At 41.6% G+C, this 21,621-nt stretch overlaps 1 protein-coding gene across 1 annotated transcript in view; it reads right to left on the bottom strand.

The window, feature by feature from the left end:
* The window catches only part of MED13L (mediator complex subunit 13L), a 191,893-nt gene that overhangs the window by 84,414 nt on the left and 85,858 nt on the right, over positions 1 to 21,621 (bottom strand). Inside the window, exon 3 of the mRNA XM_063173409.1 lies at positions 2,012 to 2,096. Coding sequence (XP_063029479.1) covers positions 2,012 to 2,096 — 85 coding nt within the window. The remainder of the gene's footprint in view (positions 1 to 2,011; positions 2,097 to 21,621) is intronic.

Below are 21,621 nucleotides of genomic sequence, written 5' to 3' on the forward strand. Positions count from 1 at the left end.
ATCCCTCGGGCTCCTCCATGAGGGGCCGCTCCCCCCTCATGGCTCCTCCTCCCGCCATTTCCTTCCCGCCACGGCCGATCCCCCTCACCCTCCAGCAAAACAAACACGAAATGAACCCAAACCCTGCAAAACCGCAACCGCCGGCACCACCTGGCACTGATGGGCCAGAACCGGATCCGAGCCTTCTGCTGTATTAATGGGGCTTTTCCTGAACACCGGGTAAAACAGGACTTTAAAGGTTAAAGTGCTATTTAATAAAGCCTGCACACATGTTGCTCTTACTTTAAATGAAGTAATTATTACGTTAAGTTCAGATTGGGTACAGCAGGCCAATTAAAAATAATAAATAAAAAGTTAATAATTTGAATTAAATTCAACTAATAAAGTGTAAAAATTGTAGTCAGGAGGGCAGCGAGAAGATGCTCATGTCCAAGGCTGGGACTGCAGCAGGAGTTGTATCAGCTTATCATGACATGAATCATATCAGCTTATCACAACATTAATCTTATCATAACATTAATCATATCATCTTATCACAACATTAATCATATAATCTTATCGTGACATGAATTGTTTCAGTTTATCAGGACATGAACTGAGGCTGTCAGCAAACACCTGAAGTGTGTTCACCAGCTACTGCTGGAAGAAAAAGACTCCAGTCACAGCTGGACAGAACAGTTCTGCTGACTCTGCCAACTTCAATTTCAATTTCAATTAAGTTATATATTAAAAAGAAATTAAATTTATTTCACAAGTTTAAAGAGGTCCAAAGAATAAAATTAACCACTTTACACTTAAAAGTCAGCTGGCTGCGTACTACAGATTAATAAACACATATCAAATTAATTTTCCCTTTTATATTATACAGCTGCAAAAGAACTAATGAACATTCTAGACTTGGAATTTAATTTTTATACTTTCATTCATTCTAAGTACCCTACAAGTTTTATAAAAATCCCCTGAAGAGACTGATGGGATAGAAAACAGGGAATACAACAACTAATCCTTGTACCTAGGGATATGCACACAGGTAACTCAGTCACCCCATGGAAACACAGCCTTGGGAACCTAATGCAAACCTCATTACCAGTAAATCTACATCAAAGCAAACAGAACACTAAATGAGACAAGATGAAAGTGTTCTCCATTTGCTTATTTTCTGAAAGAAAAAATATCCAAGGCTGCATTCTACAAAATTACTGCAACACAAAGGTGCATTCTATTTTGTTGTTGTTATTATTATTATTAGAACCTCAGAGAAAGTGGGAATCGTCTAATAACATTTAATTGTAAGAAGATATCCAAATTTGTAAGAACTAGGATGTAATACAGGAAGGTGATGATGACCTGAAGAACTACAGAAACAGAAAGAATAAAATGATATAGCCCAAGATGCCATGTCCCACTCAATGGGCCTAGAAAACAAGGTAACCTTAAAAGGTGATAGCTGGATTAAGAAGTAAAAGGGCATAAGTGTATTAACTAATCACAGGACAAGTCTGCACTCAGCCATATATAAAAAAATATATATGGCTCATCAGAGCAAGGAACTGTTAAGCTTCACTCTGAATATTGTGCACAAATGTAGTCAAATTTTAACATTCACATAACCAGGATAATTGAGAGAAGAGAGTTAAGAGCTTTTAAGATATGTATCATTTAACCTCATCAAGGCAGTGAAGGTCAGATACAATTACACTCTCTAAGCACTTACAGAAGGTGAAAACTCCCCCTTCTTTGCTTTTAAAACAAGTCCTTAGCAAAACTCTGAGCAGAAATATGTATCAACATTATTGTTTATATGAGTGTTGAATTTGTTTGCACAGCATTTTATGATAAATTACCAGAGTCAATGACTTAAGAGACTCATCTCTATCATGTTCTCTTGGATTCAAAGTCTAACTCTAAAAAATGTAGTCTAAGATCCATAATAATATAATTGCTCTGTAGGTATCCTGTATGATTTTAAGTATCCAAATGAAATATTTGAGAGCACTAGAGTTTTTCTTACCTTTCCAGAAGATTATGAATTGCTTTGAAGAGCAGGGTCCTACACTCATAGGAAAGTCCATTCTCCCAGAATCCTTCTTCCACCACTACAAAAACACAAAATGTCAATATGCTCAGAACAGGGAAATACAAACATTTATCCAAAACATATCTTCAACAGCTTTAATTTTCAAAGTAGCATGTTTCATTAAACTATTTCAACTATTACCTATATCACCCGAGCAGCTTTAATCTTTACTTGCTGAAGACGCAGCCTTTGAATTAAAAAAAAAAAAGAAAAAAAAAAAAAAAAAAAAAAAAAAAGAAGAAGAAGAAGCAAAAGAAGCAAATACAAAAGCATAAAAGCAAAGCCATTTGTTTGTAGCATTCCGTATTCAAGTACAGGGGTGAAGAATGCACGATCATTCTTTGCCACCACTGCTGAGAGATCCTTTAAAACTTAACCACAGATGCCGACAATCAAGAAACAAAGTGAATCATTAAAGGTGTAAAATCAATTTACATAACTGAAACAACATGAAACAACTCCCCTGAACCTCTCGCTGTCACACTCAAGTGCAATTCCTCCATTGTACTGACTTCAACTATTGCAATTTTAGCAATACACAGCAGATTTTACACCAAAATAAAAACTGTACACTCAGTACTGAACTGCAGAGATTTCCGAGTTTAAAAAAGTAAGTCTAATTATCTCTCAGAGTAGAATGCAGCCTGAATTAGTCACCTGAAGGACAGACAACCCTCAGAAATATCTGCTGTCCTTACTCACGGCTTTTGGGTGCTAAAACTACCAGGAGTAACACTATTTCTGGTATGCCTGTACCAGATTCTAAATCTTACTCAGCCAGAAAACGCAGAGTGAAAACAGATGATAAAACAACTTTTTCAAGGAGTAAGAATTCGTTAATTGTCTAAGTTCTGTCATTTCAATTTCACAAGAGTAGTCGGCAAATCTTTAAAAGTGCAAACATAAAATTCTACTGCACCTTAAAGGCGCTGAATACTTCACACCCCTCCCTGGCCAATCTGCAGGACGAGACCTCCCAGCAGCGCGTCTATCGCTCAGAGATGATTATCTCAGCATAGTTTACAACCATGTTTAAAGGCAAGCTTCTAAGGAGTTAGTGCTCCATGGAAAATACTAATATTGTCAGCAGCCTTCAAAGCCTCGAGCCGCTGTTCTGCTGCTTCTGCAGGAGCTGTAACTCACACACTCAGACAAGAAAAGGAATATTTTTTGCATGTGCAATGTTGTGATATGTTAATGTCGGTAACAGAGCCTCTCTCTTCGTGCAGAATGGAAAAAGCCGGGTTTTAGAACCTAAAATCACCTTATCTGACAGCACAGGACTTGCTGGGAGAATGGAGACACAGACCTGTGCCCCTGGGCACAAGCAGCAGCCAAGGAGCTTTTCCTTAGAAACCACTGCAGGCCCTTTAATGCTTGCCAGCCTCGCTGACACCGAGGATGTAATGGGCCACGGCTATTTACTGCACAGAACTCTGCTTTCATGCGTAAAACACTGTGCTTAAGGGACTCAGAACCCCCGTGCACAGTCAGAGCTATTGATGTATAAATTCTCAACAGCTGAGAACTACTGAAGCCCCAGAAGCTGCGAGGCAGGTCGAGTCTTGCACTTAAAAAATTCATAATCCTCAAATATATCAAAAGCTACAGATTAGTTACACTATGAGAGATCACACCTGCATGAAAATTCAGTATTTAAATTAAAAACTCAAAATTTTGGACAACATCATGAAATTGACAGAACCTGTAAAAGTCAAAATAAATTCACTAGGCTGTATTGCCAGTACTGCCCCTGCTTTAGGAATTTCATGAAAAATAGGGGAGACAAGAACCAAGTCTGATTTTACAGGAAAGTTCCCACCACCAGTTCTGAAGTTCTCAATCCTAACTCCCTACCTACTCCTAGGTATACACAACAGACTAACAGGACCCTGTCTCAGCTTATATAATCTCTCAGAACTATTTTCTGCAAGTATAATTTTGCCATTTCAGAAGAATTCAGATCAGATCACACTGCTTCACACCACTGAATGTAATATTCTGTAGAGCTGGGATAATTTTAATCCAGAACTCTTTTGTGTCTGGACATCACCTGTATTCTTTTTCCCTGCTCAGTTTCCCTGGGCTACCCCAGCCTGTTATTCCTCCACAATCCCAGACATGAAAGCACCACACATCCCAGCAGGAGGGACTGGGTGAGGGAATGCAAACTGGCAGCACTCCCTCTCGCTACCCACCACCACAGCTGCATCCATGGCTGTCCTGCACTCAGCAGAGGAAATGCTTGAGAGGAAGGTGTCCAAAATCCAAGGAAAAGCAGGGAAAAGCAATGCTAACCTTGCAGCCAAGTCCCAAGGGTCAAGTGTGCCATGAGGTCAGACTGGCTGAGGAGCAGCAGTGGAGTGGGACAGGGAAAAGGGGAAAATGGGAAAATCTGGAGTGGTATCAACCCTCAATATTGTAATTTTCCAAACTGCCTTTCATAGTACAAGAATTCACATAAATTATATATTAAATGGAAATAAAATTACTTCCCTATTAAACTCTAAGTGTATCACAAGACGTTGCCATAACCATTTTCCTATAATAAATAATGCCTTTAATTCCCAGCTATATTAAAGCACTATACTTACTGTAATTATCTCTAATGCTTCTTTATCCTACTAAAAAAGTACATCTTACAATTAAGAGCATGTACATATGTCTGATGCCATAAAAATGAGGAGGAAAAATTAGAAGTGCAGCATTTCACTTTCTCTCTGCTCTTTGGCTCCCTGATCCAGACTCCACAAGAAAAGTGAAATGACTGGAGCAAGTTACAACATCAGGATGCATATGGTGACCAATAAAAAAGCTTGGCAAAACACTAGAGGTTAGACTATCCCTGTAAATTCCAAAGTTCTTGACACTTATTATTTAACTAGACTTTAGATTTTGAAGAGTATTTTAAATTCCTTATAGCAAATTGAAGCCTAGGAAATAGTCTCTGTCTCTCTACATGATGATTTCTAATGCTTTTAACACTCAAAACATTCAGCTCCAGCCCCCCTCAGCTTTCCCATGCTCCTGATAGCATTCCCAGGCACAGCCAGCAGAACACAGGTGCTGTGCAGGTTCAAAACTTGGGAACACCTCTGGCTGTCCTGGAGGCATTTCTGTTACTTCAGTTGAAATATTTCTCTTTAGACCCAACAAATGCAACACTGAACAACAGGTGTGAAAGACATCTTCCAAAACAGAGAACTTCTAGGAGAACAATCAAGGACAGATGGAATGTTTTAGTGAGGGAAAGCACAACAAAGCACAATTTTCCTCCATGGAAGTCAGAGCAGAGGATGAGTTTGGAGAGGCAGCAAAGCCCCCAAAGAGGGGACAAACTGTGGGTCACTGCTTGCCAGGCCATGGGGAGACGAGGCCATGGCTGATGTGATCCCTGTCTGCAGCAACCCCATCCTGGGCAGGGGTCAGCCTGGGTGACTCCAGGAGCCCAAGCTCCTTCTCACCAGGGTGATCTGTCAGGTGACTGCTCCTCCACTGGGACAGGTTTGTGCACACATGTAGCTATAGCTCTGTGTATAAATCCATATATTTCTGTGTATGCAAGCTTCTGTACACTCTGGAGAAGGAGAACACCTGGGAGAAGCTTTTACTTTAACAGGCAGCTCATCCCCTTCTCGCTGCTCTGCAGCAGAGGGAGAACTTCACCACGTCATTTCTCAGCAAAAGAAGCAACTGCTTTCCTTAGTTATGTTTTGTTATTTTTTTTAAATTAAATTAGCTCCCAAAATAAACCACTAAGTACAGCAATATTCTCTAAAAACCTGGATTCTCAGAAAAAAAACTATCAAGAATAGCAGAAAATCCAGGACAAGAAAAACGTGTATCTGACACTTATAATGGATAACAGTGGAAGTGTTAATCTCACTGCTGGTGTTCAAACAGAATGGGAATTAATCAACAGCCTTAATATATAAAGTTTTTAGGCATTTGTTATGATTTTGTTTTCATAGGTTCAAAAAATGAATAAAATACTTGTGCTGATTTTTATGTTTATTCTTGCAGATCAAATGTTAAAAGAATGAAAGGCAACTACAATAATTTAGACTTACACGGGAAATTTATAATTTAAACATACATTAATGAGCAGATTAGTTGGCTTGGGATCTTTTTATTTTCAAGTCAGAGATATTAAGGTCTTCAAAGTGTCCAACAATTTTTATGAAGCCAGCCATGTTCTCAAAAAAAAAAAAAAAAAAAGATCCATTATAAAAATTTCAAGGAGAGAAGTCACAGCAAAATATCAAAGCAAATACTTCAATAATTTTAGGTCTCCCAGCAGAGATACTGTAAAGATAATAAGATCTCTGTTCTGCTTCAGTGGCCAAACTGACATATTTTACTTAAAAGAAATATAGGAAGGAAGGAGAGGAGGCAAGTCGAGGCTGTGTCGGTGCTGCAGAGACAGTTATACCTTTAAGAAATCCAGCCACCCACATTTTAATAATTCAGGTCACACTGCCTTGTGCAGTTTAAAAGCAGAATTAGTTTCAAAGAATACATATTTCCTCAGAGCTATGTTACATATTTCCTTTTAATGTATCATATTGCAGCAACAGCTGAAATGAACGTCTAGACATCAAAAACAAGGCTTTATTCCCACCTACTGCTTTTTTACCTCAGGCATCAGAGCTAATGAAACCCATTATCCAGAACACTGCCCTCAGTTACCACATTGGCCACTGCAAATATGAAAAAACACTCTGGGACAGCACCAGTTATTCAGCCATTAAAATTACTGAAAATCAATTTCTTGCTGCACACTGCAGAAATACTGATAGATTAAAGCAGGACACATGGGACAAGGAGATTACTTCCAGGGAAGATTACTATGTCAAACTGCTGAGGACAGGGACTTACTCAGCTCCTCAAGATTCGCATTCAGAGCAGCACATGCTCCTTCCTAGCCTTTGATATTTTGCCTCCTTGTTGCCATGAAATATGAGAGATGTGAGGTTTTTCCAATGTTTTAAAAACACATGACTAAACAACTCCAACAAAATCACACATAAAATTACTAAAAGCAAGCATTTAATTTTTCATCTGTATTTTTATTAGCGTACCCTTAAAACAATATTTCAAAAACCAACGAGCATTTTGAAGCATCATTTCTCCTAAAAAATTGAGTTAAGAGAGTAACAACACAATGCAATGGTACATTAATTCTGAAAAACTATATTATACCCATAAAAATCCAATTAAAGACAACGCCATTGATCAATCATTGCTATACTGCCATTGATCACCTTGTAAAATCTGTGTTTGAAGTCATTAGTGATTAAATTGACTTATTACTAAATCAGATTCAACCCACTTAGAGATCTAATTTCCTTGTGCTGGTTATGATCGTAGGGAAATTGTGCTGCTCACTCGCACAGGCCAGAGAATCCATCTTGGCTCTCTTCCCCAAGTCAGCTCATCACAAAATGAACCAAAACAGTGCAAATGCTCCCCAGAATGATTCATTTGTGTTGTTCTATTTCCAAACACAGGGAATATTCACTGGACACGCACAGAAGCGTTTCCAATCCATATCCTCCCAAGCTATCCTTAACAGCTTCCAGGAAAATCAGAATATTAATGGAGACCATGGCTGGAGATTGCTGCTCAGGCACAGCCCGAGTTTGCATCTCAATGCACCGCAATTTTCGATATAAAAACCAACACTTGCAAGCAGAGTTGACTATGAAACTAAAATTGTTGCACTTCAGAAGGATAAATAAAACCTTCAAAGGCAACAGCTGTTGAATATCACAGGAATACTCCGAGACTTTAATTGTTGCGCATTGAAACAGAAATTAGCATAATAGCTATTTATTGAAAAACAGATGGTAGGTAACTATCTGCACTTAGATTGTGTTAGCACTACTTAAAGTAATACTTTTATCGCTTCCCCAATCCCGGTAGGTACAGAGTTGTTTTTTATAAAACATACATGAAATGTTACATCCTCTCCCTGGCCCACACACTCACATTCCTGAGCTCCCGCACGGCCTCTCCTGCCTTTCACCAGAGCACACCACAGCCAGATCTTCACAGGGAAGGTTTCTCAGCAGCTTGGTTAACCAAAATTATTATCTATGAAATCAGAACGAGCATTTCTGTGCAATTACAGCTCAAGTCTGCTCTCTCTGTAGGAATGCAGACGAGCTGTGCAGAGAGCTGAGCTGCTCGCTCCCGAGACAGGACAGATTCCAAATCAAGCCATGGATTTGCCGTGTGGTTTTTGTTTTGAATGCTTTCTACAATCACCAGAAATAGTAAAAGGAACAGAAATAAGGCACAATTTTATGTGGTTTACACTGTTTCCTAAAGCAAAGCAGGAAGTTGTATGCAATGGGAAACCTGCTCTCGCATGCCAGAAAATCCCTCCAATCCCTGATTTACGCTGCTTCATTTGTCCCACCATGTGTTTGTGTTAAGCAGGCTTATTTCCAAGGCACTTTATATTTCTTTGCAGAGGTATTTCCCATAAATGAAAAGCATAACCTGACCACAGTGAAAAGGAACTAAAGGTCTGGGGAGATTTTCATCATAATTTCCTAAAATGTACCAGGCTAAGGATACCAGTAGAAAAGAAGTATTCTCTTAACTTTACTCCTTGGAGTTTCTACAATTTCCTCTCACATTTCTGAGCTTTTCATTTTCCATCACGTGTTCAACTCTTTATTCCAAAGACATTAAAGGTAGTTTGTCAGAAGAAAATAAAAGCAACCCAAAAAACTTTGAAGGAAAATACAATTTTCAAAAATATACTATGTTTTCTTAATCCCAGAAACAATCTGTACTCTCCAAACTTGATTTGCTCTCTTCTTTCCCCTTCCAAATCGCCCAGGTTTTCTTCATTCCCATTTCCAGTGACCACCTGGGCCTTGCAGCCAGTGTGACCCTCAATTCCACACATCAGCTGCAACCCCCACTTCTGCCTTTTGATCTCCCCAGGTTCAAGGTATGGAATTCCTGCAGTGCCTGTGCAGCAGGGAAACCTTCCTCAGCACCATCAATGCGATGAGGAGGACTCGTATTTTTCCTCTCTAAACACAACTGGTGTTTACTAGCACTGATGGGACACTGACTGCATTCCCTGCTCCCAGGGCTCTGCTGGAGGTTACGGAATGTACCAGGGCAGCGAGTCTCTCCGGAGAAATCAGAGCGAGTCCAGCCATCCCCGTTTCCTCAGAACAAGTCCGAGTTCAGGGCTTGTTCTGAGGAAAAATGCCGTCCCTATTAATCCCTACTTGGAAAGCGAAAGGAACCCGGAGTCTTCCCTCACTTCCCAGGCATGCAGGACGTCACTGCTGGAGCACAGCTCAGTTCTGAGCGCGGCACCGGGCTGAGCCCTCCCTGCCCTTCCACACGGCCTCGCCTCAGAAACGCCCGCACGGCTCCAGACAGGCGATTCTGCTCAGACTCTGCAGCCCTGGCCCGCCTCGCTCCCATTCCCATTCCCATTCCCACTCCCACTCCCAATCCCCCCCCGCCCTCTGGCCGTGCCTCCCGGTCATCCACCCCCACAGCCACAGGGAGCTGCGGCGGCACGCCAGGGCGATCGCGGGAGCTCCCCCGGCCGAGGGGACACGGAGTCACTGCCGTGCCCAAGGGGACCGGGGCCACACCGCAGTGCCCGCCATGGGGCCGCTTCCCGCCGCCGTCCCGGGAGGGCAGCGCGGCCCCGGCCCCGCAATGAGTCTCCATCCTGATCCCGCAGCAAGGCAGCCCGGGCTGCATTCCTCGCTGCTTCACGGCTGCTGCGTGCCACAGCCTTTAATCGATATGTTAGGACGACAGCTGGAGGAAAGACGAGATCTCCAACACATCCAAGGAGACATTTATGGAGAAATCCCAGGTGTAACGTGCCCAGTCTCCCCAGGCCCCCGGAGCTCTGCTTCCACCCAGCTGGGCTCCGCTCTGCGGAACAAGAACTGGCGGTACTTCCACCTCAGCTGTACGCTGACTTAACCAAGTCAACATTTGGGTTTCCATCAATTCAAATCTAAGTTTACCCTTCTGCATAAAAATTAAGAATTGTGCTTATTTTTCCTCAGTTCACATTTGCTTTTGTTCCTGTATCGCTACTTGCAGCCCCCAGGCTCCTATTTTCTTCCTTTTTTATTATTTCTCCAACCTAATGGTTATAGAAATAACAATTTTCATTAGAAAATCTTATTTTCCTTAACTTATTTGTAACACTATATTGTGAGAAAACAAGATCTGGGTTTAAGAAAGGGATACAGGAAGTATTTTTAGAGCAGTTTCCGGTGTTAAATACACATCATGTTCCCCACACAAAATAGCCAAAGGTTGTATGTGTGAACTACAACACTAATTTCATTATACATGGAACATATTAGATAAATCCTCATGTTACTATTTGAAAATAGGAAAATATGTGAATAAATATATTCTTTTTCTAGGTTGTACATACTTTCAAAGTAATGTTTTAAAGCTTGTTTTACTACTTCTTTTCCTACCTCCCTGCTGGAATTCATTATATTTTACGCAGAAATAAACAACAAAATTGACTTTTCAATTTGTGTACTTAAAACCTTGCTGCAGCAAAAGCTGAAGGACGCAAAAAACCTAAACCCCAACCAACAATGTCCAAAAACACAAAAGTAAGAATTAGCAGCAGGCAACCCCAAATTTAATATTGCTGGCAGGTTTTTAGAGTAGCAAAGTTAAGCAAAGGTCCCTTCCAATCCAAACCATAACATGATCCTGTAGGTCTTTCCAAACGTGACTTTCAGCTTGGGATTTTTATCAATTAGGGAATAAATTTCAGCTTACAAGGTTTATATTCTTCAGAAACAGAGGGTGAGGCTTGAGCAATAACCAACATCAGCACAAAAATGGTTATGGTCAGATCTGATGCTTGCAAATAAAATACTTGGAAAATATCTTTTCAAAAGAAAATATTCTCAGTTTTGCAACCATTTTTGGAAATAAAAAAACCAAATGAAAATGCATCTTAAGTTGAGGTAAGAAGAACAGTGTAAATGAAATATCTTTTTATAAATGTGCCAGTGAGAACCTTTTCCCTCATATCCATGTCTTTTTGGAGAGGCCAAGAGCCTTCCAAAACCACAGGCACAGAATAAAAACGCAGAACAGACTTCAAAGACAAAACAAGCATATTTTTGTCATTTTGTTTGTTCTTTACTCCCCATAAAACATGCCAAAATACTTTGTGCTCTTCTGTAAGCAAATGTTTACTGGAGTTTGCTGCTACTTGAACAGAAGCAAAAGCAAAATAACAGTTCTGTGCTGAGCTCTGCCAGTGAAGGGCCTGAACTGGAGGCAGCAGAATGTCAAGCAGGTTTTTAAGCAGGTTTTTAAATCTATTTTTGTCCTTTGAGGAAGCCAGCAGAGGGAGCTGGCTGGGACCCGGTCTGGGCTTTTCACCCAGGGGCTGCTTTTTCAATTAAGAAAAGGATCCAAGATCACACAAGCTAAAAATAAAACTTCAGAGGGAAAAAAAAAATTGACCACATGCAATAATAAACATATTAGGAGAGAGCAGGTTTGGAGTGGGGACAGTGTAAGTGCTCCTTTTAAAATAAAACCCTCCATATGAAACAGCTTTGACAGCAGAGAAACTTCCTTGAAAAATAATCTGATGAAATGTGGGAAAGGCTCTGGAAGATTCCTGAAATCCTGAGGTCCATTACTTCTGCTGGCTGAACAGATGCTTGCCCCAAACAGGTACCAAAAGCTCAGTGTAGGAAAACAACCCCTCCTCCTCCCCATCCCGGCCTTTCCAAGCAGGGACTACTGCAGATGCTCTTTCAGATGGGGACAGAAAAAACAATTTCTTCAGCAGCACGTTCTTATTTATAATAGCATGTTTATTTACTCCTGTTTATAAACAGAAGGTATTACAGGGGGAAAGTAATGAGGAAGACACAACATGGCATTGGGAATGGAAGAAACAAATTACTGAGGTCTGGAAAGCTGCTCTGAAATAGAGGAGTCCTTGGAATTCCACACAGTAATAAATTAAACTACAAGATTTTACAGACTGAGACTACCAAGTACTCAGCTTTTCTCATGGTCTTTAAGGCTGAACATATATACAGCAATTATTAATTTAAAGCCAGACCTGTTCTGTAAGATCTCTCCTGTGAGAATTACTGCAAACAAGAACCCAATTGAGCAGGATTCCCTTGGGGATGAGCAGGCTCCCAGAGGAACACCCAGGAATAGAAAGTTGTGATTTAACTTTCTATTCAGTCAGAAAAAGCACTGCAACTTCTGACTCCTCTGCACTTGGGACTCCTAAAGATCACTTTTATAAAATTTGAGCCAACTGACCACATTTGACCACTACAAAAGAATTCCCCTTCCCAGGCATCCCCTGTGCTCACTGCTGGAGTTCTTTCCCATATCCATATTTCAGCAGGAGCCGTCTCCCTCACTGCTGGTTCTGCAATGCAAATGCAATATGTTGTTCACTTTACAGGCTGTTGCCATGGATATTAATGTGATGTCATAAATTGTTACATCTTCATTGCAGAAACAAAATGAAAGAGCTTGGAAGCAGGAGAAGAATAAGAACTCATCTAACCAAGCATATTTAAGAATAAGCAACTGTTGTACAAATCACAAAGAAAAAGAGGCACATAAATGTGTATTTTAATTTAGTGCTGTTGAATGCTTCTCTAGGTAAGTGCTTCCTAAAAGATTCTAAATTCCCTATTGAATTTTTTTATTGGACTGTTACCTGCACAGTGGGACCTCCTCAGCAACAGATGGAACAGCACTTCTGAAATTCAGCTTTTCACCACGGTTGGAAATATATTTTTCTGTTGGAAACATCAGTTTCTCAACTCCACTTTAAATTATCAGGCAGTGGCCAACCATCCCAGTAATGCCAACATGTCTTGTCCCTGCTTTTCCTTTCATTCTAGAGAGTTTTTGACTGACCAATTCCATTCATGGCATATGGGCCATAGCAAGTACTTAATTTTCTATAAATCAGGGTTGTGGGTTGCCCTTCAAAATTATTACTGACAAGTATTCCTGAAGTTTTCCCTCTCCAAGGACTTCTGGAATCAACAGTAACAAAATGTTCCTTTGCCTTATTAAACAGTAGCTAAGATTACAACAACTTAATCTACTTTATCTGTAGATATACACACAGAGAAAAGAATGATTTAGCTTAGAGAAAAGCAGAATACAGTACAAAGCACACCCAGTGTTCACAGTCACAGAGGATTTCCCTCATTTTCAATTAGTCAAGCTGTCTGGTTTAATCTTTTTCCCAAACAGTTTAGCTTTGCTGAGAGTGGATTTAACTAAGTCGAAAGACACACAGCAAGTGGGGAATGAATGGGCACCTCTGCTGACCTGCCAAGGAGTAACTGCCTGGGAACAGGGACAAACACATCCCCACTCCCTTCCACTGCCACCAAATGGACACCCAGAGGTGGAGCAGCGCTTGGCCAAGGAGAATCCTGGTGCTGTCTGACCCTCTCCAGACCATGGTGCCAGGAAACCCAAGCACTCCTCAGCTCCTGAGCATTTATTTCCTTTGGCCTCACACCTGGCCTTCATTTCTGGGCTCTTTTGGCACTTCTAAATCTACCCATTCAAAGGTGAGGAAGCCATCCTCTTACAGTGGTGAGGTGTTCCATTTCCAAACCCCCTTGAATTGCATATGGAATGGGATAGATGCACAGCCTTCCATTGAAACAGAGCATCCCACACGCCCACAGTTCAGATCTCATCTTCAACAACCCAAGAGTATCTTCCCTGGTCTTGTCTGTGGCTTCCATTTCCTCATTCCATCTAATCAGGAGTTTTAACCTGTTCCTCCAAGTCTCTCACCCTTGACTCTCCATCAAAATTCATTAAATACCTTTTGTTCCTATGACTCCACCCATTTAGGGGAGGAGGAATACTCATCAAAAGATGGGTCCACCATTCCAATATCTCCAAGACTTAAAAGGCTACTGAACAGCTGAACAAATAGAAAACAAAAATAAGTTTCTTGACATCTTTTTAAAAAAGGTGTTCTGTAATTGCAGCTTTACTAGTTTGGGAGATGTTCAACTTTCTTGGCTAAACCTGTTTAATTCACTTGCTCATGAGAGCTCCTGCTGCCAGTAAAACCCAGTGAACAGTCCCCTTCCCAGTTTAGCCCAGTCTCTCTCACCAGCTGCATTTCTTGGTGATGGCACCACTCCCACTGACTCCATGGCAGCTGCACTGGTGCATCAGGTGTTTTGGGACAATCTGAACAACTCAGGCAACACAGGGGTCACCTGTACTTCTAGTTTCAAATCCTATTTTTAATTCAGGAGTTTAAAGGGCAAAACATCCCCCAGTCACCCATCTATCCCTGCCCACCAGGAGAAGCCATTCCCAATGATCTCTCCCTCCATCCCTTGTCCTAAGGCCCCCTCCAGCTCTCCTGGAGCCCCTTTAGGCCCTGGAAGGCTGTTATAAGGTTTTCAGAGAAGCCAAGGCAGCAGATCCCCATTAACTGCTGACTTCTGAAATACTTCTTCATTGGCATATTAAATGGTACCATTTAATTCAATTCCCAGACCCAGTGGGTCCCTATTGTGGGGGAGCCACCCAACACAGAAACTCTGCCATGGCCCCTGCTCTGAACAGTTAAGCAATAGCTGCTGTGTGAGCAGTAATATTGAGAATTTATTGCCCTGGAAGGATTTGTCTCCTACAGCCCTACAGACTGAAATCCAGGGTCAAAGGGCAATAAAAGGTCAACGAGCCCTACAGGGCAGCCTGAACACACCATAGCACCATGCTGGAACACCAGACAGTGGGATCAGACAGGAGCAGGGGCAGCACAGGTGTTGGAAAAACACCTCTGGGATGCAACATGAACGGCTTTCATCAAATCCCCCTCCCAGAGCACGTTCCTGAGCTGCATCCCACTGCTATCCAGGCAAAGGCACCCAAGAACAGCACTCTGCACACAGCCCTCTGCAGCTCCTCTCTAAATCACAAGGGTTCTGTGCATGTAGCCCAGGGGTTCACTGCACAGGAGAACACAAAATGATATTTCTAAAATAAAAATAATTATAAATGGAGCTTTTATTAAAAAAACCTAATTCTGTTTAAAAACACAGCTATAAGAAGATTATGGCTCAGCCTACTTAATTTCCCCTAATATTTCAGTAAATAACAACCATCCATTTCTGCATCTCCACAAAAGCCCTTGGCCGACATGCAGAAAGAACCACCCAGAAAAGTGAACTGGACTGAGACTGAGCTGGACTGTGGAGTGACCCTGTGAGCCCCACAGGGTCTCAGTGTGCCCTGGGCACAGCCTGGCCTGGGCATAGCCTGTCTTGGGCACAGCTTCTCCTGGGCACAGCCCACTCTGGTCACAGCCTCTCCTGGGCACAGCCCACTCTGGTCACAGCCCACCCTGAGCACAGCTCGCCCTGGGCACAGCCTGCCCAGAACATTGGCACGGCCCTGGACACCCTGGCAAGGAGCCAGCCCTTGCAGGACCCTGAGCCAGTGTGACAGGGAACCCACAGGATCATTCCTGGTGGGGCAGGGGAAGGATCTGCTGCCAGGCCGTGCCAGCTGCTATTTGGAGCCTGCAATGGACATCGGCATTTTGCCTCTCTGTCAACAATTTTAGTGTCAAAAAGCAAGCACACACATAGCTCCATCCCCACAGAGTGCCTGCAACAACCACGGTTGTCCCTCGTGGAACAAAAATAAGCTGTTTTTCCATCGCTGATACATCTTGCACTTCAGAACGCCTACAGCCAAACCCAAATTCTCACCTACTTACCCCAGAAGCAGCAAAGCCAGACTTAATTGACTTTGTCACGCTGGGGATGTAAAAAACAACTCCTAACTACTGCAAACCATGGCTAAATACAAATCACAGCACTTGAGTTTCACCGCAAATTAACAGGGAAAAATCCCCCTGCCCCTGTGAAATCTCCCAGCGCCCTGGCAGCCCCACCCAGCTCCATCTCTCTGGGCCAAAGAATTGCACTCACTTGTAACATTTAAACATAATCCAACAGCAAATGAAGCTTCATCTGGAGATTACTAAAACTCTGGGTTTGCTTACTTGTCCCCTCTCAAGTAGAATATAAAACAGCTGGAAAGATTTCCTTTTAGAAATGTACTCCACTATATGTTCTTCATCCTGATAAAAGTTATCAAATACAACCAACAGATCAATGACTGATGCTACTGACAATTTATCTTCTGTTATGCTTCCCTTCTTGTTTATGTGATACCCCATGGCCTGTAAGAGGCCTTTGCCTTCAAGCACAAAGCAACACAATAACTCCAGACATTATTTTGCTGGCATAAAACCCCAGCAACAATGCATTTAAATTTCCACAAAACACGTCTGGGTTGTTTAAAGAGGGTAGCAACAGGGAGATAATCCCAGTTTAATAACTCTGCACGTAATTGCTCTGAGCTACCATCTTAAGCTGTTTTACATAAAACCCATGCCCTGGGTCACTCCTTGTGCCCCTTACCTTGGGAGCACAGTTTGTGTCCAGCTGCACCTCCCAACCCAGCTGGGCTCCATCCCCACCACCAGTGTCCCACACTTCCTGAGCTTTCCACATAACCATGGCAGAAATGGGCTCCTCCTAAATTAATTCTCAGGATTTCATAGAAAGTATCACATGAGAAACAAAATAAATCTTGATTTTTTCACATTTAATACCTAATATCTATGTTCTGTGGTGCTTTATTTTTATTTCATTGCAGTATTAGCACACCAAAATTATCAACATGCAGCTTCTTTCTACTAAAATTGCTAGAGAGGATTTAATGTCTAAAGTAACTGCACCACCTCTGTTTCAGTTAAAAATACAAAAATAAAGGTGTCTACTGTTGGTATTTAACCTTTATCTCCAAAACAACTTTCAGCAATAACAGTGGTGAGTTCCACCTGGGCTATAAGAAAGGAATAAAAGTCAGACCAGTGGGAGTAATTCTGGAAAATTATTGATATTTTTCATTTATGCCAAATAAAATCAATCAGGTCATGAAAACCTACAAGAACCTTAGTAGAAAATCCCTAAAGTTTGTATGTTCAGGGAAGAGAAATAATTTCACCATGCATGAGAATCTTTCCCAAGACAGACCAGTAGGAGACAGACACATTACTTAACCAGTCCTTCACTTCTACTGGGGTGTGTTTTGGCAAGTGATTCATACTGCAGTGGGGAAACGTGCCTGATGAGCAGTGTTTTACACCTAAAATTCTCCTCATTCCCAACAATTTCCCTATGAATTGTCAGCATATCTGTAAGGCAATAGATCCCTGTTCTCACTGCTGTCACTTTTGCATTTCACAGAAGTGGTCTGAATGTCTTTTCCTTGCCAAGACATCACCATTGGAATGCTGCATTTATTCTGCAGTTAAAATAAAATACACCCTATTCAACTTCCTTCTGGTCTCTCTATATTTTAAATGCATTTTCACATGACATCAGGCACAAATTAGTCCAGAAGACTTCCAAGTTCCTGCATGGTGTCCCTTGCTCAGATTCCAGCAGTGCTGGGCAGCTTCTCCTTGGCCCATCCACCCCAAACCCTGAAGTGCTCATTTCCAAGAGCTGAGCAGCCCAGGTGCCAGGGACTCCCTCCTGCAGCATCCCAGCCCCATGTTTATTTGTAAATAAGCTAATTTTGGTGAAAGTTACACAATCAAATACACACAAGATTAGCTAAGAGGAAAAAACAAATTAACTTCTCGTTTGGCTCATTTTCAAACTCCAATTTAAGAAAGAAGTGGAAGTAACTGGCTTCATCCCACTGCTGTTTAATAAGCTCTTATTTTGGTGTATCAAAGGAACATAGGACTCTTGTATATACATATACAAATATATACTGAAAAGTCTTATACTCTACACCACCCTTTATAAACATTACATAAATCCATTATTCTAGAAAACATAATGGACAGCACCACAGATGCTTTTAAACACAATTTTAAAGAAAGTACTTAATCTGTCAAGTACTTCTAATGCTAAAGAATCATCCAAACTCAGATATTCACATAAAACCAGTGCACACTAGAACCTTGTCACTGGAAGATGTTCATTTATTCCTGGCTGGCTCCCCAGCGGATACCAGGATACATCTGAACCCAAGCAAGAGAATGGGAGGGAGGAAGCTCAGAAGCAATTTCAGATCTATGAAAATTGAAATATTACCTCAATACAACATTTTCACTCTGGGAGCTCCCTGCAGTAACTGCTGCTCTTTGGTGTGGTGTTTGTATCCAAGAATCATCTTCCATGATGCTGCTGCTGAGCAACCACTGAAATCTCCACACTTGGACATGCCTTAAAATCAAACCCATGGATACAGCAACTGGGCAGCAGGAGCCAAACAGGGAATTGGACAGGGATGGTCAATGGGCAAAATAATGCAGGAAGGCAAGAGAACCAAGGCTGGTGTCCCTCTGCTCCTGAGGCACCACAGGTTGGGAACATCACACCAGGCACCAGCACAAAGTGGTGTCACACAAAGTGGGAACAGCAAAACAAACAGAAAAGATTAATGGAAGAACAAAACAAAAGGCACTTGTGATTCTATCTGCAAGGTACAGCTCTCATCAGCATCTCCCAGTTTAACCCAGTTTAACTGGGGGCCATTTTGACAGCAAAATTACTCAGCAGAAAAAGCTCAAATGTGAGAGGAAGGGCTCAGGGTGAGCACGCTGTCGGAGGGGCACATTTATCTCCTCATGACTGTTCAAGAGGGTTTGCTGTTCATGGATAAGTTATTTATAGCTCATCTGGGCAGCATCCACATCTTTAATTCTGCAGCAGCTTCCCTTGCCTTTTGAATTAAAAATTGAACTTTACTCTAACGGATTCTCAAGGGGAAAGCATTAAATGTGCCACATCCTGTTCTTTGTTTCAAAGCAGCAGTGTGAAATAATGTAAAGAGCTCACACAGCCCTGATGATTACTGCATATTTCATTACCACTCCAACACTCTTTGTCCCACTTAGAGCTGCCTACATGCCTTGGGCCATATGGAGCTGGTTAAGCAGGGCCTGTGATTACTACTTGGAAAAATCTACAACAATCATTCTCAGACAATTCTCAGCATTGTGATTATTTAACTTCCATTTTTTTAAACCAAAAAAAGTAATCAACCGTGTCTGGAATATAAGTGAGTCACAATTTTTCAAAATTTATTAAAAGATACAACTGATTATATAAATATGACACACAACAAGTGAGCAGAGGTGCAATGGGCTGTACTTATTTTTGCCCATCATTTTGCGTAAGTTTGGGGAAATGTACAACTTCGAAGTCAGAAATGAGTGATCTTTTATAGCCAACACACATGGCTGGCAGGTGACACACATTATTTTATTGTCTGTGCTGCCTAAAACTTCCAGACAGCTCAGTTCCACTGAATCACTTTTGGGTCTGTAACACAGCCAATGTGAAATCCCTGGATGAATTTGTGGCTAAAACAATTTCACCTGGAGCCTTACAGAGAAGTGCCCAGTGACTCCATCCCAGTGCCATCCCTGTGACTCTGCAGGCCCCAGACACAGCAGCATCTGCTCCTGCTCTCCAGACAAGCCCCTCTGCCAGAGACTCTATTCCCACTGTCCAGATATATTTAATTAATTACATCATGGCTGTGCAGCATCCAGGAAAAGGGAGATGCTGTTAATAATGTAACCCCAGTTGACAATTCTATTTCAGTTTCCATGGACCTCTAGAGGCAATCACTCCATGGTGCTCATCCCCTGCAGGCTTGGAAAAGCTTTCCAGGGCAAGTTTCCAAAGAAGAGGCTTCCATGCTGCTCACACATACCTTGGCCAGAGAAAAGGACACATTTAGGGGCACCTGTCAGCAGAAGGAGGGTGGGCTGATCTTTCTGAGGGCTGGCTAATTCCATAAATGAATCCTGATCAGTTCTCAGGATACACTGAAAGCACTCATCTTCCCTCTTCAGGGAGAGCCCTGCCAGGGAGGTTTAGGCTGGATACTGGGAAAAGGCTCTTCCCTCCAAAATCATCCAAAACTATTGAATTAATCATGAATTACATTGACATGTCCAGTGGTTAAATACCATCTAATTCTACCTGCACCTACTCTGCTTCACAGCAGGTCCCTCACAGGCCTTCAGTGACATTCTGTTACTTCATGGCTTATTCTACTCCCAGGATTATACTGGATACTGAAAAGCAAAAGTAAAGCATTTTATGCAGAAAAACAACACTTGCAGCATATGCAAAAGCTGCTTGCAGAGCAAGCCCAGAATTAGCTATACAGATATTTTTCCAAGTTTGACAGTTGAGCCTTCTGTGCTTGTCATGCATATGCCACATTAGAAAAATAATGTTCTTATGTAGTAGTGAACACATGTTTATTTAATGGCATCTGCCCAGAGGGATGAGATATTTGCTGGGAGCACTCACAGAACTGTTTCTCTCAACCCAAATCACATTTGAAATATCTAGGTTAAAACCAATCTGGAATGGGTTGATTTCTGAAAAACAAGACCTTTTTAACTTTCAAGAATTCAAACCCAGGGTTTTTCTACACGTAGCTGAATTTACTATGCAGGAAAATATCCCCATCTGAAAAGAGGGAGAGGAAATCAAAGAAAAATATTTTAAATATTATAACATTTATAAACAGAAAATATGGTTTCAAAGAAAATACTAGGAAGTTTTATTCTCTCTGTTCCCCACAAAACCACATTGTCTGTCCTGATCTATGTCTTTGGGCTACAGCCACAGAGAAACAGAAACTAATCCTTCAAATAAAAACAGATTTGCTTGGGTTTGCCTTGCATTTGTGGGAGGGTTTTGTGTGGGTTTGGGTTTTTTCCGTTGGGTGGGGTTTGGTTTTTTTAATAAAGCAACGGAATATTTACGACTTAGAGTATTTGTTAAAGGAAATCATCAAAATGCAGGGGGAAAAAAGCTTTTTGTACAAGACTTACTACCTTAAAAGATAAAAAAAGTACAGGAAACAACGGGTAAGGCTCTAAAAATAAATAAAAATGAAAAAGCCTGTGTTCTATTCCTTCTCTTCTTCCCAAAGCAATGACTTCAGCTGAGTAACTCAGTATTTGTGCTTTGGCACCACCATCCATAAAGACTAAACAGAGTGAGTTCATTCATCTTAAAAAAGACACAAAAGAACTCCATCCTTTCCCATCCATGACTAACACACACGTGTAAGAGACTGCAGACACTCAAAATGTGATGGCATCACTCAAAAACTTAGGAACTACAGGGATTTTGGTGTCAAACCCAGACTGAGATCTGACTGAAACACGTGCCAGGGGTGCAGCAGTTATGGGGACCTGTGGGAAGGCACAAAACACCAGCAATTGTTTCAACCTTTGCATGCAATGGAGATTAAAGTAAACCTTGAAAAGGAAAATTAGAAGATTTAGGTCTTCTTCCCTTTCTAATGTTTTTTAATCTGTTTATGTCAGAGATCCCTGTGGGGCAGCCTGGCCTGGCAGGGCACAGGGGAGTTGCTGAGGCACATTTGGGCACAGCATTCAGGGATGC

This window comes from Melospiza melodia, chromosome 20, assembly GCF_035770615.1.
Source record: "Melospiza melodia melodia isolate bMelMel2 chromosome 20, bMelMel2.pri, whole genome shotgun sequence".
In the NCBI taxonomy this organism is placed as follows: domain Eukaryota; kingdom Metazoa; phylum Chordata; class Aves; order Passeriformes; family Passerellidae; genus Melospiza; species Melospiza melodia.